This window comes from Periplaneta americana, chromosome 9, assembly GCF_040183065.1.
Source record: "Periplaneta americana isolate PAMFEO1 chromosome 9, P.americana_PAMFEO1_priV1, whole genome shotgun sequence".
Classification (NCBI taxonomy): Eukaryota; Metazoa; Arthropoda; class Insecta; order Blattodea; family Blattidae; genus Periplaneta; species Periplaneta americana.
In genome coordinates this window covers 155,930,097-155,948,249 of record NC_091125.1, presented here as the reverse complement: position 1 = coordinate 155,948,249, position 18,153 = coordinate 155,930,097, and the positions used below count along the sequence as shown (strand labels likewise).

Here is an 18,153-nt window from a genome sequence, read left to right as displayed (position 1 = left end):
TTCAATTTTGAGTGGAAACCAAATACATCAATTTTAATAAATACATTTCATTATTTGACTATGTAACGAATACAAATATGTAAGAATAATTCTGTGATGTTCAGGTGAAGGGGGATAAGTCATTTTTTTGTACAGATGGATTTTTGTTCCCCAGATGAACACAACAAGTTAAATTATACAAACGAGTGTGCAAAAATCAAAGAATACTAGCAGTTAATGTGTTTTATTTGTGTAGAAAATTATTTGCAACAAGGGTCCGAAGTTTAATTTTCATTTATTCTGAACTTATTTTTATGGCATCTCCCTTTACCCAAACACCACAGAATTAATCAATTAACGTCTAAAATGTGTCACAATCATACTGGTTCTACAAATAAAACATTACTCCACCTGCAGTTCCTCCTCCACCGCTGACAGCTTGCTTCTGAGCTCCGTCAACTGCTCAGCTGTGGTTTCCTTCTTCCGAGCAATGATGGCAGCTTGTTGTCGGAAAGGTGCTAGCTTATCATCGGTTGGATTATTTGTTGCCAGGTGGCGTTCAACCAGCTGATTAACTTCATTATTCACTGCTTGAATCTAAACGAAACAAATAACAGACATGATAAAATTGCTAAATTACCAGTTTGTGCATTATAGAAGGAAAAGTTTCAAGGTGCTCTAAATCCGTGACAAGAAATCCTTGCTTTTAGAGCACAACTCCACTTACCAAAACTTTGGTTAACGAACCAACATTTTTTTTTTGTGGAAGTACGTACTTTTTTAATCTATGAAAATTAAATCCAAATAATTTACAATTTCTAAATAATATATAGTGTAATCTGTAATTCGCTAATTTTTTACTAGGTTTAGCTGCAATGCAACATATTTATTTCAATTTCAGTGCTGTTACAGAACATAACATTACCAATTTTCTATAACTCTTCGATATTTATGTCAACGGATATGTCAGAACCATCACTTTCAATTATCTTAGCTGCTACCATGTATGGGATGTATTAAAACACCAATTTTTACTATTCTTTTTATCAACAGTAATCTCACTAGAGGTTTTAATTTATCTAGAGAAAATCAAAACTCGAGTGGGATTTAATTATTGACTACACGATTAGAAGAAAGTATATACAGATTAGAAGAAATAAAGTACTCTAATACAATAAAATATTAATTGCTAATATGTTTTCGCGGGATATCAGCCGAGTTAAGATTTTGGAATGCTCCAAGCTTTCGACTGCTATCTCTGCAGCCATCTTCAGGGAAGTGATGTCCGAACAGAAAGTCGAAAGGTTATATAGATGTGGCTGTCTCAGGTGAAACGGGATTGGTTGGCGGATCGGCCAATCCGGGGCCGGGAATTGTCATCGCTCGTAAGCTCCGCCCCTCCCGGGATTACTGCGTGAAGTTTGGCGGGCGGCGAGCCCTGTTCCGCCGGTTGGAATCGGTTGCCGTCCTCGGTCCGTGATCTTCATGACCTTGATTGTAAGAGGGCCTGAGTTGGTCTAAGGCCGGTGTCCATGCCTGACTGAGCTGGAGTCCACTGTCTCTGTTAAAGTTGTTTTTCTCCAGCTTGATCTCTATGGCCTCCTTGATTGTACGATCCCAGTAGTGTCTGTTCGGACATCACTTCCCTGAAGATGGCTGCAGAGATAGCAGTCGAAAGCTTGGAGCATTCCAAAATCTTAACTCGGCTGATATCCCGCGAAAACATATTAGCGAACCAACGCCGAGAAAGCCTCAAATCATACAAAAATATTAATTGCCTTACTAAAATTCTATTTCACTAATGTTAGCTTCACCAAAAACGTTTCACCATTTTCAGTTGATTATGCAGTAAACAAATAACGATTGCAAAGTATGTTTCATAGTACCATAAAGAATTTGCAGTGTGAAAAGTTGGCAAACAAAGAAACAAATGGTAGGGAGGTGATCAAAACAGAAGAAGGTATATAAACACAGAAGAAATAAAGTCACAGTTTAGTATATACAGTTGCGAAGCTTGGAATGATTTTTTGCATTTCTCGCGATAGTTGCTAGCAGCTTGGAGCGCTGTGAGTACTAGGAACAATAGACTGTGTCACTGCCATCGTGATCTAATACAGGCCGTAAGGTAGACCATGTGACTCGCTTAACCTCATCACGAAGGGTGGCGTTTCAACCATATAAATTAGTTGGAATGCATAAATAGTAACATATATTTCTCTAAAATGTAGTGTAATTGCATTAATAAAATTTAAAACAATGATTATGAGACACTTCAGACATAAATCACTTGCGAGTTAAGATGAAATATTATTTTTGGTGTGAAAATTACGTTGTTCGTATGTGTAATACTTGCCTTTATTTCGATTAAATATTGCGAAATTCTCGTACATACATTTATGCACGATTCAATCATTTTCAGTTGCACCGCATGGATATTTAGATATGTTGAAATTATAGGTTATGTTTACTGTCCCAGTTGCCTCTTTCTGTCTAATTTTAGTGGTCTCCAATGCCCTGCCATTCATATGGAAATATTATAGGTTATGTTTGCTTATATTCCTAAATTCGCAATTATACATTATAATTAAGCATAATGTCATTTATGATACTCCGCACACTCAATTTGCCTGTATTTTAATACTACAATTGAGTATTGAATTATTGTATTTATCTACTACCTAAGAGATGAAGTAACAATCGTACGTACACTTTCATAGGAGTGGTATGATAAATTTTCTGTCTTTATTAAGGAAGGTAGATGTGCTATATTAAATCACAATATAAATTCTTTTTTATTAAACCTCAAAATAGCGGCAATGGTAAACTTTAGCGGTCCCTGCTTAGGTCTAGATCGAAAAGGCATTGACTGTGCCGTATTTCGCACTGTTGTGAAAAGTTGTGTAAACTGTGAAATGTTCGTTATCGGTTGTAATAACTGTAAATGGCTAAAATACAATAATTTGAATAATAATATGGGACAAGGAGACGTTTGTAGCACATTTGAGCAACAAATGTGAGCTTGGTAAGTACTGTAACTTTTAAGCATTGTAACAGTAGGATTGTAGGCCTAAAAGTGTCAGAGGTCAGAGTTATCCTTCTTCCGAAAGCTCCAGGAAGGTGAGTTTATAAAATATAATATACACTTTATGAAAATAATATATAAACCTTATGTATTTCGTATTTCAATAGTGGAAGGAAGGTGTTAATTTTTCAAGAGAACACGATATCAAAAGTACAATACATTTTATCGTCTGCTAGGAAAAGAGTCTGTGATGAGGTGATAGTAGCGATCCTGGTGTCTAGCAACTATCTATGGATGCATTTTTTAACTGTCTATGTTTGCATATTTAGTACGTATTGAGCTTCGCAACTGTATATACTAAACTGTGATAAAGTACTCTAATACAATAAAATAGGTATTAATTGACTTACTAAAATTCTATTTCACTAATGCTAGCTTCACCAAAACATGTGAAGGGAGCTGCCATTTTCAGTTGACTATGCAGGAAACAAATGACGATCATAAAACATGTTTTATAATACTGTAAAGAATTTGCAGCTTGAAATGTTGGCAAACAAAGAAAAAAATGCTGGGAAGTGATAAAAACAAACAAATGGTAGGGAAGTGATAAAATTGTAGTAATAAACAGCTATGACGTAGCAAAAGTGTAATAGTCAAAATAATACTTCCTTGAATGTTTAATAGTTATATTGACTAAAATGGCGGAGCATCAACAAACTCTATTCTTGGAGTTACTTAGTTACCTGTTGGCCTACAATGACACAAAATACAAAGCCATGGAAATAAAGCTGCTCTATATTTTCAATGCAAAAAATATCGTAAAAGCTACACAGTATTTACTACATGCTCACGAATTATCAACAAAATGAGAACTCTTGTGACATTGCCTACAATAATTACGCGGACTCTACAGTCTGTGCTTAAATCTAAGTTATATTGTATTGTAAAATATACATAATCCCTCACCTTGCTATTCAAGGCATCAAGTTCAGCTCTACCCATAGCCGGTTCTGATAACACAAGCTGTAGAATATCAACTTCCTTGCGACGTGTGTCAATTTCTTTAGGCAGTTTCTGCTTCACAATGTAAGTGTTGACATTTGTTTCTTCTTCCAAACGTTGCAACAATCCTAAGGAAATTAGACAACTATTTTGTTCACCGCCTGCTCGAACACATCAATGCATCCAATGGCTGCTTACATTGCCTGCTCATTCAATGGTCAAACATGTAACATGAATAAAAAAAAAACTGTTGCTAGATGGCAGCGCCTAACGGCCAGTGAAGTCGCTTATGGACTTTATGTTTGTATTATGTGATTAAAATATTATTTTGTTTTGCGTCTCTAATAGGTTCTTCTTCCTCTTTGTTAATACATTATACAGTGAGGTTAGTTGGGGACACTTGGGTTTTCGTTCGGAGTCAGCCCAGCTATCAATGTGTTGTTGCCGCGAGGAAAACACGAGCATCTCTGGCACTTTTAGGCCTACAATCCTACTGTTACAATGCTTAAAAGTTACAGTACTTACTAAGCTCACATTCATTGCTCAAAATGTCTTTCATTTACTGCAACACACATTTGACATCTTTTTATGAAATTTGCAGTCACTCTCGCAAGTTCTTCAGCAGTGACAGAATTTATTGCATCTCTCATATTCTGTTTAAGTTCGTTTGTGGAGTGTGGGTTTCTTGCATTCTGTAGGGCCTTAATTTAAGTAATTTTTGTCACTACACGAGCAGAACTTTTACTTATTCGTTTCCTGCGCTATATGTCTGAGGGATTTTTGAGGCATGTTCCAATCTTTCACTAATCTCATCTAATTTCTCTTCTGACAGAACAAAGCATTCTCTTTTTGGTTTTTCATCATTTAGCGAGCCTGTCCGCATGAACTTAATATGTTGTTGTTGTTGTTTTCTAATGCCAGGCGTTTGACAATAAAGTCATTTGACCTCTTGCACTCCAATATTTTTCAAAGATATTATCATGACCAGCCACTGAAGCACAGATTTTGAGGTGTTCCGAATCCATTTCTTGGTTTGAGTTGCACAATGGGCAGTTAGGGGACTGATATATTCCAATTCTATGCAGGTGTTTGGCCAAACAATCATGGCCTGTTGCCAATCTAAATGCAGCTACAGACGATTTTCGTGATAAATCGGGAATTAACTGTGGATTTTGATGCAGAGAGTTCCAGTTTTTCCCTTGGGATTGAGTTATCAAATTTTGTTTGTTGAAGTCTAAGTATGTAGATTTAATAAATCTCTTCACAGAGTAATACGTACATTTAGTAACAGATCTGTAAGTAGCAGTGCTGCCCTTCTTTGCTAAAGCATCCGCATTCTCGTTTCCCAGGATTCCACAATGGGATGGTATCCATTGGAATACAATTCTTTTATTGAGTGATATTAATTGAGAGAGCATTTTAGTTATTTCTGCTGTTTGAGATGAAGGTGTGTGTTTAGAGACGATTGATAGAATAGCTGCTTTGGAGTCTGACAATATAACTGCATTCTTAAATTTACTGATGTGGAATAGAAGATTCCTGAGACATTCACTTATTGCAATGATTTCACCATCAAAACTTGTTGTTCCATATCCAAGAGAGCTATAAAGTGAGAAGAGACAGCACGTAACACCTGCACCTGCACCTTGTTCTCTGGAGATCAAGGATCCGTCAGTGTATAAATGAAGCCAGTTTTGTGGAGGGTACCTAATATTAATTTTCTCTAAAGACTATTGTTTCAGTATTTCAGTGTTTACTTCTGATTTCACTATTTCTTCTGTTAAATTTAGATTATATTCTATATTTAATAGAGTTAAAGGGTTTGGTTTAATTTGTAAGTTTTCTTTTAAATTCGGGATATTGATTTTCTGTTTTAATTCTTGAACAATGGATATGAAACTTTTTTGAGTTTTCAATCTACAGAGAGGACTGTATGAATGCCAATTGTTTCCTGGTAATCTGATAAGTTTTTCATATTGAATCAGTGCTTTTTCTTCTATTGTCATTTTGATGCTGTTAATATTAGTGAGGAATCTCATAGAATCTATTGGAGTTGTTTTGATTCCACCGGTAATGAGTCTGAGAGCTTGGTTTTGAACATATTCTATGTCGTTTATGAAAGGTGAAGTAATTAAAATTTCTCCGCAGTATGTCAGCACTGGCTGTATAAACATTTTGTATTTAGTGTTCAAAGTATTCCTAGAGCATCCCCATTTCTTTCCTGCTAGTCTTAATATAAAGTCTACTTATTGTACTGACAGCTGGAACAGGTCTCTCTGGAAATTTTCCCCGAAATTTGTGTCTTGTCACCACACAAGATTTTCGTTTCCATATGTATGTATTGTATAGCTAAGTAAGTTCACGTAATGAATAAGTCATTACAACAGTAGCCTACACGGAGCACTTTAAACTTAACTTGAACTTTTAAGATTACAACTTTCACCACCAATTTACTTCTCACAACAAAAAACAACACGAATAAAGCGAAACTGCAGTGTCACTCATTGCTTGCGTGCTGAGAATGAGGACGCACTATTCCCGGTGATCATGTCATTTCTTGACGGGGAATGGCTCCTGCAAAACCTGAGCGTCCCCAATTAATCTCACTGTATTATTTGCCCTTGAAAGAACAAGAAAACCCGAAAACTTTTTCTGTGTGGCATTTCTGTACATTGCTAAGTTGAGATTTCACGAATTTATCCACAAGTGTTTCTGACATAAGTTTCCGATGGTTATTATTCCTAACACACATCAATACATCACACTAGCACAAGATAGATGGAACTCCTTTTTTCATAGTTTGGAGCAGACATACGGATGAATACAGTATATTTGGTGCTGTCACCTACAATCTCAGCTAAAGTATTGTTAGAATGGTCTTATGAGCAGCAAGTATAAGCAGCCATCATATGCATTCCAGCAGACGGTTTTATTATAAACACATCACTTTTTCATAAGTAACTACAGTGAAACCTCGGTAAGATGGTCTTCAAAGGACCACATAAAAATAGCGTATTAAATGGGACCACATATTAGCGAGAGTGGATCATTTCTAGATTTTTTAAATTTTAACACAAAGGTATGAATCAGCATAAATATTTGTTGAAGAAGTTTAAAGATTAAATACTGTAATTATGCAGAATAAAAGGTTATTTTATTTTCTTTCCTTTCAGAAAATGTCAGAACAATACACTGTCTTATCAATTAAAGTGCCCCTTTATTAAAAAAGTCAAAAGTTGTTTTCTGTCTTGCACTTGATCCAGTACTATTAATAAATTTAATTTTCCACACGATTTAAATCGGAAGTGACATCAGTAATTTTACTAGAAACATTAACGAATCTACGAATCACAGATGAGAATTACTGGAGAATCGAAAATTTCGAAGTTCACATAATATGCTGATTCGTTTACTTCCACACAATGGAACAATCCTACATTACGCCATTATTCTCAATGAATTAATTACGCCCACCCATAATTCCCTTCTATTACGTCATTTACCCTGGTCCTGCAAGCTACTGCGAACATCTCAGCTGTTTCAACAATCATCTGCTATGTAAGCATAGTGGATAAAATGTCTGACCATAGATCCAAGGGTGAGTGGTTCGAGCCAACCTGAGGCAAGAAATTTCTATTTAAAAGGATGTATATTACTGTACCTTCTGATAATAGGAACATCATAGAGGGTCAGAAAAGAAAAGAATAGTATCGGAGAAAATTAGAGAAGAGATGAATGAGATAAAAAAGTAAAGGTACGAGGATGGCTGATGCAAGTGACATCTAGTAATGAAATTTTTAATGTCACATCTGGTTCTTGCAACAACACCTCCACCCCCTCTATCTTCACGAAACAGATTAAAAATTTTGTAGCCAGCAAATTTGTAAAATTTTAAAATATCGTCAATCTGAAAAGATTCTTATATGCATATTATAGAAGGCTTTTTGTCCTGAACTTCTTACTTTAATAAATCATTTTGTTTCTTAAAGACCTAGAGTTCCATTGTAAGATTTTTAGAGTGTCCTTATCTTTTTCGTTAATGTTGCCTTTTCGAAAAAAATTAAATTAAAATTAAAAGAAAGCGACATTCTAGAGACAAAAAGCAGTCTTTTTTGACAATCGACTTTTGAAAATTTCATTACTAGATGTCACTTGTATCAGCTCATCCTCGTACCTTTACTTTTTTTATCTCATTCATCTCTTCTCTAATTTTCTCTGATACTTTTCTGTTCTTTTCTGTCTCTCTATGATGTTCCTATTATCAGAAGGTACATTAATATACATCCTTTTAAACAGAAATTTCTACCTCAGGTAGGCTCGAACCACTCACCCTTGGATCTATGATCAGACATTTTATCCACTATGCTACCATAGCAGATGATTGTTGAAACAGCTGAGATGTTCGCAGTATCTTGCAGGTCCAGGGTAAATGACGTAATAGAAGGGAATTTTGGGTGAGCGTAATTAATGCATTGAGAATAATGGCGTAATGTAAGATTGTTTCATTATGTGGAAGTAAATGAATCAACATATCGTCGCCTGAATGCAAGAACTAGGTAACTTGATTTTTCATATTTTGTGACATCGCCTATTTACTTATTTATTGCACTAAGGAATATGTCTCGTTTTCTTTTACCTATTTGTTATATTGGAAAATAGATGTCACTGGTATCGTTCGATCAGTTACCTAGATCCTGGATTACATTTTGTACGATTTTTGCTATGCTATAAAAGAGGCAACTAAAAAACGCAAATTTCGAGTTACCTAGTTCTTGCATTCAGGCGACGATATTATGTGAACTTCGAAAAACACCCCAACTCTGGCTACTAGCAACGGGCATCTATAATGAACACCGATCAAAATACCCCTCATTTCTAGTGAAAAACAACAACTGAATAGACTACAGTGGACTATAGTGGACTTTATGTTGTCAGCAAACAGCTGGATACATTAAGAAGATTGATTGATTGATTGATTGATTGATTGATTGATTGATTGATTGATCTGGTTCTTGCCTTTTCTCATAATGGTTTCCTTCCCCTACCCTAAACACCCTCTTTCCCCATCACCCAAATGCTTCTTCTCGTGGGGTAACGTGTGGCAGTGGTTCATATCGCCTAAAGAATTAGCAAAAAACTAATACCTGTATCATGAATTCTGCTTTATAAAATCGTAACATAGGCACTCAAAAGAGGAAGTTACAGGAAGTATAAGCAATGATTATGAACGAACCTTTGGGCGTGGCTCCCACAGCAGCCTGCCGCATCTCTTTGAGCTGTTGCTGCAATCTCTGCACTCGCTGCTCTGTGTGGTTCAATGCCACTTGCTGCTCTTGTTTCTGGTTTGCAAGAGACTTCTCTCTCTCACGCTCCAGCCTCAGGGCATGAGAAGCTTCCAGCATTGCTTCTTTATTCGGAATGTTCTCCACCTACATAAAGTACACAGTATTTATAATCAAAAATTAGCATTTTGAAAGGTTAAGGTAATACTGACACAGTTACAAATTTGGACAAAAATAATATATAATATACACAGAATTCAGGCAATTAAATTCAAATTTATGGCAGACTACTCTTTTTGGCGAGACACTCCAGACAGGATAGACGAGTACAGAACAAATTGGTATCTACATTTAGGAAGAATGCAAGGAAGCTGTATTCCGCTTACAAGTATAAGCTGCAAGGGAAATAAATGAATTAAATATGTTGTTGTTGTTTTCTAATGCCAGGCGTTTGACAATAAAGTCATTTGACCTCTTGCACTCCAATATTTTTCAAAGATATTATCATGACCAGCCACTGAAGCACAGATTTTGAGGTGTTCCGAATCCATTTCTTGGTTTGAGTTGCACAATGGGCAGTTAGGGGACTGATTTATTCCAATTTTATGCAGGTGTTTGGCCAAACAATCATGGCCTGTTGCCAATGTAAATGCAGCTACAGACGATTTTCGTGGTAAATCGGGAATTAACTGTGGATTTTGATGCAGAGAGTTCCATTTCTTCCTTTGAGATTGTGTTATCAAATTTTGTTTGTTGAAGTCTAAGTATTTACATTTAATAAATCTTTTAACAGAGTAATATGTAGATTTAGTAACAGGTCTGTAAGTAGCAGTGCTGCCCTTCTTTGCTAAAGCATCCGCATTCTCGTTTCCCAGGATTCCACAATGGAATGGTATCCACTGGAATACAATTCTTTTATTGAGTGATATTAATTGAGAGAGCATTGTAGTTATTTCTGCTGTTTGAGATGAAGGTGTGTGTTTAGAGACGATTGATAGAATAGCTGCTTTGGAGTCTGACAATAAAACTGCATTCTTAAATTTATTGATGTGGCATAGAAGATTCCTGAGACATTCACTTATTGCAATGATTTCACCATCAAAACTTGTTGTTCCATATCCAAGAGATCTATAAAGTGAGAAGAGACAGCACGTAACACCTGCACCGGCACCTTATTCTCTGGAGATCAAGGATCCGTCGGTGTATAAATGAAGCCAGTTTTGTGGAGGGTACCTAATATTAATTGTCTCTAAAGACAATTGTTTCAGTATTTCAGTGTTTACTTCTGATTTCAGTATTTCTTCTGTTAAATTTAGATTATATTCTATATTTAATAGAGTTAAAGGGTTTGGTTTAATTTGTAAGTTTTCTTTTAAATTCGGGATATTGATTTTCTGTTTTAATTCTTGAACAATGGATATGAAACTTTTTTGAGTTTTCAATCTACAGAGAGGACTGTATGAATGCCAATTGTTTCCTGGTAATCTGATAAGTTTTTCATATTGAATCAGTGCTTTTTCTTCTATTGTCATTTTGATGCTATTAATATTAGTAAGGAATCTCATAGAATCTATTGGAGTTGTTTTGATTCCACCAGTAATGAGTCTGAGAGCTTGGTTTTGAACATATTCTATGTCGTTTATGAAAGGTGAAGTAATTAAAATTTCTCCGCAGTATGTCAGCACTGGCTGCATAAACATTTTGTATGTAGTGTTCAAAGTATTCCTAGAGCATCCCCACTTCTTTCCTGTTAGTCTTTTTAGAAGGGAGAATCTTTTACGAGCTTTTTCAGAAATGTAATTCAAATGGTTGCTCCATGTTAACTTACTATCGAAAATAACTCCAAGATATTTGGATTCATAAGTCCTAGGAAGGTGTTGGCCATTGTATTGGATATTGAATTCTCTTTCTTTTTTACCGAGTGATTATAAATATTAATTTAGAATTCATAAGAGGCCGATTATTATACCCTGGTTGGGATAGCTATCAAGTATCTATATCAAAAAAATTATTACTACAAACAATTATTTCAATACAACGCATAATATGTGAGCATCAGAGAACGAAAACTGCATACCTTGCGTTGCATGCGCTCAATTCTCTTAACCACTATATCCTTCTCACGTTCCATCGTGTCTATATCTGCTCTTAGTTCTGCAGTGGAATAACTGCTGTTCTTCAACATCTCACTGTCTTTGTGGACAGCCTTAAACTCTTCAATCAGTCTGTCATACTGCAATAAACAAGATTCATGGAATAACGCAAGAAGCAATCAAATATATCATACACATATTAATAACAAAAACCACCTTTCCCACATTTACGGCAGGCAAATTAACAGTACATTAATTATTGACATCATACTTATAATTGTCGCAAGCAAAGAATCAGCTTTTGAAGCACGTGGAAGGGCATACCACAGGGTTGCGACTACAGCATTTCGCCTTCCCTCCACCCCAGAACAAGACAGCAGACAGACAGAGATTTTGTATTTATTACTGATAAGCATGGAAGTGTTTAAGATATGACAAAGGATGTACATGACAATGCTGTCTTCATTTGCCTTGTAGAGCTGGAAAGGCAAGTAATGAATTCAGTGGCGGCTGCTCCCTACATGCTAACGTGCTGTAGCGAGCCATAAAATTATCGTCGAAATAATATTGTTAAAAAAAGCACATAATACAAATTCTACTTATAAGAGTTCACTATTTTCGATAATTTGGTGCTATAGACTCAATGGAATCCATCCTTACTCTACGTGCTAATTCCCAATTTAGCCCGGCTAGCAGTGTCTGCTCATGCGCAGAAAAGCACTCCACCTCGCCCCTCCTTGATATTTTGTCCTGCTTTTTCACACACCATGCTCACTATTGTGCAGCGCGGTAAGCTCTTCTTCACTTTGTTTTGGTGAAACTTTCTGTCTTTCCTTCTATATTCTTTGGTTCGTAGCAGTCAACGGAACAGTGCTGCCTAGACACCGCTAAAGATATAACTTTGAAATAAAGAAAACTAGTGGCTTGTGCAGCAAATGCTGCAAACTAAGTTCATTAGACATTCAAATAAACATTTTTCAGATATATTTTCAATGAAGAATACCAGACATTCTGAAAGTTATTTGCTTCCATAATAATGAAAGTCTCTCTCTCTCGAGCCAATACTGAAGAGAACCACACATATAAATATCTACACCACACCGCCATCAAATATATGAAAAAGACCCAACCCCACTTGATTAATAACTATAAAAATATTTGATTTTTAATAATATTATTATCTTACGTAAGTTTTATAGCTTTCAGTAACATGTACTATATATACTATATAGCCGCCACTCAGTAAAATATAGAAATCAAAATCTAATTTAAGTTATTCTCTACGTCTACTTATAATATAACCCCAAAACGTTTCACTTTCATATCATCAATATAGCATTAATATGTATAATTAATGAAAAATAGTCACATCACGGCATTAACTACAATAATATTTCATTTCTAATAGTAATAATGGCATCAAACCACCTCAAGTTTTGTAGTTTTTAATATCCAATACACAGTTGTACCCAGAAAATTACACACCACAGAATCGAACCTATAAATTATTTTTAGTAAGTTAAGTTTTTAATAACCAATTTAATTTGAGCTCTAAAATAATGTCAGCATTCTTGCAGATCATGGCCTTCGTGTAATATTGTTTACTGTAGTGTGTTTTTTGTTTTATTCTGAAATGCAACATGGCCGACTTGATGCTCGCTTCACTTCTCCTGAATGCAATTAGCTAGTTCTCAAAACTGACGACAGATGGATTTTGGAAAATAGGAAAATTATGTAGGAAAATTGACATTTCACTGAAAACTACTATTTTTCCGAAAAACTTTGGGTTCCAAGCTTCAAAATGAGAGGCCATTTATTAAAATCCGTTCAGCCGTTTTTCCCGTAATTTCCATTACCAGTTCAAATTATATATACACCGTGTTCCGCTTATAAGTATAACAAAAGAAATAGCTATAACTTCTGAATTAATACAAGTATATAGTTGAAACCAACTGCTACAAAGAATGAAAACTGGGAATTTTTGTTACCTTATGTTCCATAAACCTCAACATGGCTTCCATTGGTGGCACGGGAAATATCCAACCGGTATTCAACCTCGACCCAAGTGTTATGAAGCATCTGTGGTGTAACATTGTTGACAGCAGCATAAATTCTTTCTTGTAAGTCTGCCAAATCACGTACTGGCGTCCTGTAGACCTGGTCCTTAACAAACCCCCACAGGAAAAAATCAGGTGGTGTTAGATCTGGTGATCTGGCAGGCCATGTGATGTACGGTGATCCTCTTCCGATCCATCTTGCAGGGAATTGTTCGACTAAGAATGTGCGAACCATGTTGGCAAAGTGTGGTGGAGCCCCATCTTGCTGGAAAATTGCTCCATCTGGGAGTTGTGGCACAGCATACAGTTGCAACATATCCAGGTACGTGTTTGCAGTGACTGTCTTTTCAGCAAAGAAATAGGGACCAATGATTCTGTCACGCATGATCCCACACCAAACATTCCATTTAGGGGAATCCCGTTGGTGTTCAATTACGACACTTGGATTTTCCGACCCCCAGATGCGACAATTGTGTCGGTTTACTTTTCCACTGACGTGGAAGGTTGCCTCATCTGAGAAACAGACTCGAGTTAGAAATGTGTCGTCATCGTCCACTTTATCCAACATTGTTTCTGCAAAGCGTTTTCGTTCCAGTTTATCATTCGGCGTAATCATCTGATGAAGTTGCAGCTTGTACGCTCGCAAACGCAATCTTTTATGGAGCACTGTATGCACTGTTGTTGGTGGGATGTTCAACTGCACACTAGCCTGTCGAATGGATTTCCGCGGGCTTCTCTGAAATGCCTCGCGAATGCGTTCGACATTTTCGTCAGACACTTTACGCTTGGAATGTTTACCTGCATTAGACAACAAACTTCCTGTTTCTCTGAGCTGCCTATCCCATTTCATTATTGAGACGTACGTCGGTACAGCTTCCCTCGGTCTAAGATTGTACTGACGGCGAAACAAGCGCTGTACACGAATTATGGATCTATGTTCTGCTAATGACAGCACACAAAAGGCTTTCTGCTGTGGCGTCCACATGCTGACTGACTAAAGATACGATACGAATTCTCTTATTTAATGATCTGCGCATGCGTGAGTCTTCTAAAAATAAGTAACAACAATGGATTAAAACTTCCCAATTTCCTCTTTACAATGGTACCAATCTTAACCTATTTGCATGCATTGTTATGAAATTATAACTATTTCTTTTATTATACTTATAAGCGGAACACGGTGTATATAGATACGTTTTATATATGTAGCTTATTTTTTATTTTTTTGTTTTTCATAAATATAGTCATATTGAAATACATTTTTGATCGTTTGAGTAAACAGGTTTACTTTTATATAATCTCAGCAGATACTTTTGAGTATCTACATGTTACGGCGGGGTCTATGTTGGCATACCTTTTTGCGGGAGTCCATTAAAATAGGGATTATTTTCCACTTTCAAAACAGTGTGTGCAGGTTTATGGGATTCATTATCTTTTATACTGTGGTCATTTTAAATGTATATTCTGCTGTGTGTCTGTCTATATTTTGTGCCTAGTGTAATTCAAATATATAATATAAGTTTAATGTGTATGTTAATCCAGAGACAGGTTTTAATATTGGGATTATAAACAGTTTCAAAAATATACTCTAGTTATATCATAATGAACTCCATCGATTCATTACACAAAACTGCTTTCTCCAAGCAGCCATAGAAGATTAAATTAGAATTAAAAATCTAGGGCGGCCAACACCAATATTGTATAGAAAATAAAGGATGGTAAAAACTATGTGTACACTAGGAAATGTAACAGAAGAGTTTATGACAACAGTGACTGGATATGTGGATGCGAAATACGAAATGCTCTGTTCTGCTTCCCTTGCCTCCTATTTAGTAGCGGTGATTCATGTCTAGGACAGGTGTCGAAGATCTTGGTCTCTGAATGAATATACAGTATAAAGAAACATTCACACAGCAAGAAACATAAACTCGTTTGATCTTTGTACGATTGGCACCGCAAATATTGCAGCTCAGCTAATAGAACTTATCAAGAATCAGCATCAGAAACATAATGAGAAAGTCGAAAAAATTGATTGTATTAAATTTTGTGGGAAATTTGAACTAAAGCTACATGGCCACGATGAGACGGAAATGTCAGATAATCTCAGTGTGTTCATAGGTTTTACTAATCTGATAAGCAGCGTGGACAGTGTAGTGAGAGAATACACTGAAAATAGCGAAGTGTTTAAAGGCAATTCTAAGTCGATTCAAAATGTCAACGGATGGATTTCACCTTAAAAAATTAGGAGAGTCTAAAAATATTTTTAGCACGCTTTTATTTCCAGGTACGAGCCGCCACTGAATGAATTCATTTTCTATTGGCCGACCCATGCAGTTACCAAGTTGAAGGGAGTTCAATAACAAATGTTACTGAGCTATCAGAAGTCGGTTCTTTAGTTGCGACAGCTGTAGAGAAAACACATGATCCTACCTGTTCGTATAGAGCTGCCACGTCTGCATCACTTAATATTTCCAAAGGTACATCCACCTTCACCAAATACTGCGCCAAGTATGCCCTCTTTTTTAGATCTTCCATATTGTGAAACAGCCATTCCAAAATGGGGTGAATTATAGATTTATCACCCTGAACTAGACCTTGTCGGAATGCGGCTCTTAAATTGAAAGAGAAATATAAAACAATTCTCAATAAGATCAAATGGATAACTATAATTCAAACACTGCATAGTTCAATATTAATGGGTTAAAACTTCAACATGAACACAGAAATTTCAAATTTTGACAGAAAGTATTTTGGAATGTTCTTTAAAAGACGTAAAATTATCAGAGCTTTTACTTGATATATATGTATATAGAAGAGATGATTCATTATTTAAAACACTGTCTATAGTCACTCTTTCCCAGTGGTTTGGAGAAAGTGTAACTAATGACATAAATACATACATTCATAGCATTGATCTGCTTCTGTGTATAGTGACCAGTTCCAATCTATTTGTCTTTGTTACAGAATAAAATTATCTCATGCATTTTGAAGATACAAAATGTTTTGCTTAGCAACTGTAACATCTGAAAGATACCGTCCAATGATTTTCATGCAGTATATTTCACCGCTAAACTGGACATTTCACTTTTCACGCAACATGACACAAGAGAATGTAGGCTATGTTTAATTCTTTGACTATTCCTCATAATAATTACAATACAGCCTTATTCTAATTCAAAATTAAATTAAATTATGATTTAACGATGCTCGCAACTGCAGAGGTTATATCAGCGTCGCCAGTGTGCCGGAATTTTGTCCTACAGGAGTTCTTTTACATGCCAGTGAATCTACTGACATGAGCATGACGCTTTTAAACACACTTAAATGCCATCGACTTCAGCCGGGGTCGAACCCGCAATCTCGAGCATAGAAGGCCAGCGCTATACCAACTACACTACCGAGCGCGACTTCTAATTCAATCTGAAACAACAATTTGTATCTGGTGTTACACTAAACCGTGTTACATTTACCCAACTTGACCTTACCTGTATTTTTCCAGAAAAGCTACACCAAAGGAGGCACACTTTTCTTTCACTTTACTAGCTTCTGTAAGATGTAAGTACTGTATATAGTAATAAACACGTCGTTTTACTTTACAGCCACAAATATTTATAAAAAGTGTTTGAAACATAAATATATATTCTAATGCATTGTTGTAGCACTCCACCCCTCCTCCCATTTGTTACTAATTACCAATGGCAACATAACATGTGAGAGGTCCAGGACGAATTACTAGGGAAATGGTCAGTTTCCCTAGTATTTCGTTCTGGATCTCTCTTGAGTGTTATATTTGTAACAAGTATAGGGAAGAGCTGCAACAGTGCATTAGATTTAGAATATCAGATATCAAACAATTTTTATGTTGAAAGTTTGTGGCTGCAAACTAAAACCACGTGTTTATCACTAGGTCTCTATACACATCTCACAAAAATCAGTAAAGCAAAAGAAAATGTATCTTCTTTGGTGTAGCTATTCTGGAAAATTACCAAGTACAAACATGTAATTACACGTAGTCTTTTAATACTGAAAAGACATAATCTAAAGTTTTCTTACGCTGAAGTTTCTGGACCAGGTTTATACTTAAGTACTCGAAGCATCTCAAGTAATCGCACTGTCATGTGTTCTGGATCCTCTCCGCGTACGTCCACTTTATTACTGGGATCAACTTCAGCGAGGACATCAGTTAATACCTACAAGTAAAGATGGCGAATATTGAAAATTCTGGATAATGACACATCTAAATAGATAGTGTCAGAGCACATCAAACTGCAGTACCTGTATCAGCTGTTCGGTGGTCAAAGAATCAAAGGAAATAAGGTTGAAGTTTTTATTAAAAGGACTCTTGTTTAGCTCATTCACAATGTACTTCATTTGTTCACTCATTGTTGTATCTGCAAGAAAAAGAAAACACACACAAGAAGATTCACCAATTTCGTAATGAAGTGATCTTTCATCTTCCCTTCATTGAATAGGCTGATTGTTTATTTAAAAATGTCAATTTTCATTAGTACAAAAGGTTATAATACTTTGGTGAATGAGTAATTTACCAAACTTGCAACTTACCTAGATATCTCAAATTCTCACAACAGTAATGAATTACAGGTAGTTATTTAATATTCCAGTCTACCATTAGAATGACTTTTATTTCCTGCAAGTGTAAAACATGCAACAACAATTCACAACGATTAAAAATATGTTATATGAATAGTTCTTTTATT

General features: G+C 35.9%; 1 protein-coding gene across 2 annotated transcripts in view; it reads right to left on the bottom strand.

Moving 5' to 3' along the window:
* Positions 1-18,145, bottom strand: part of LOC138706658 (intraflagellar transport protein 81 homolog) — a 96,777-nt gene extending 78,632 nt beyond the window's left edge. For both annotated transcript variants that reach the window (XR_011334043.1, XM_069836204.1), the window contains exons 1-8: positions 17,999-18,145; positions 17,711-17,826; positions 17,489-17,625; positions 15,866-16,046; positions 11,363-11,518; positions 9,237-9,432; positions 3,968-4,131; positions 391-576 (exon numbers count right to left, since the gene is read on the bottom strand). Coding sequence is in view for 1 of the 2 variants with exons in the window: in XM_069836204.1 (XP_069692305.1) it covers positions 391-576; positions 3,968-4,131; positions 9,237-9,432; positions 11,363-11,518; positions 15,866-16,046; positions 17,489-17,625; positions 17,711-17,818 (1,128 nt within the window). In the remaining variant the exon portion in view is untranslated. The remainder of the gene's footprint in view (positions 1-390; positions 577-3,967; positions 4,132-9,236; positions 9,433-11,362; positions 11,519-15,865; positions 16,047-17,488; positions 17,626-17,710; positions 17,827-17,998) is intronic.
* Between the last annotated feature and the right edge of the window lie 8 nt (positions 18,146-18,153).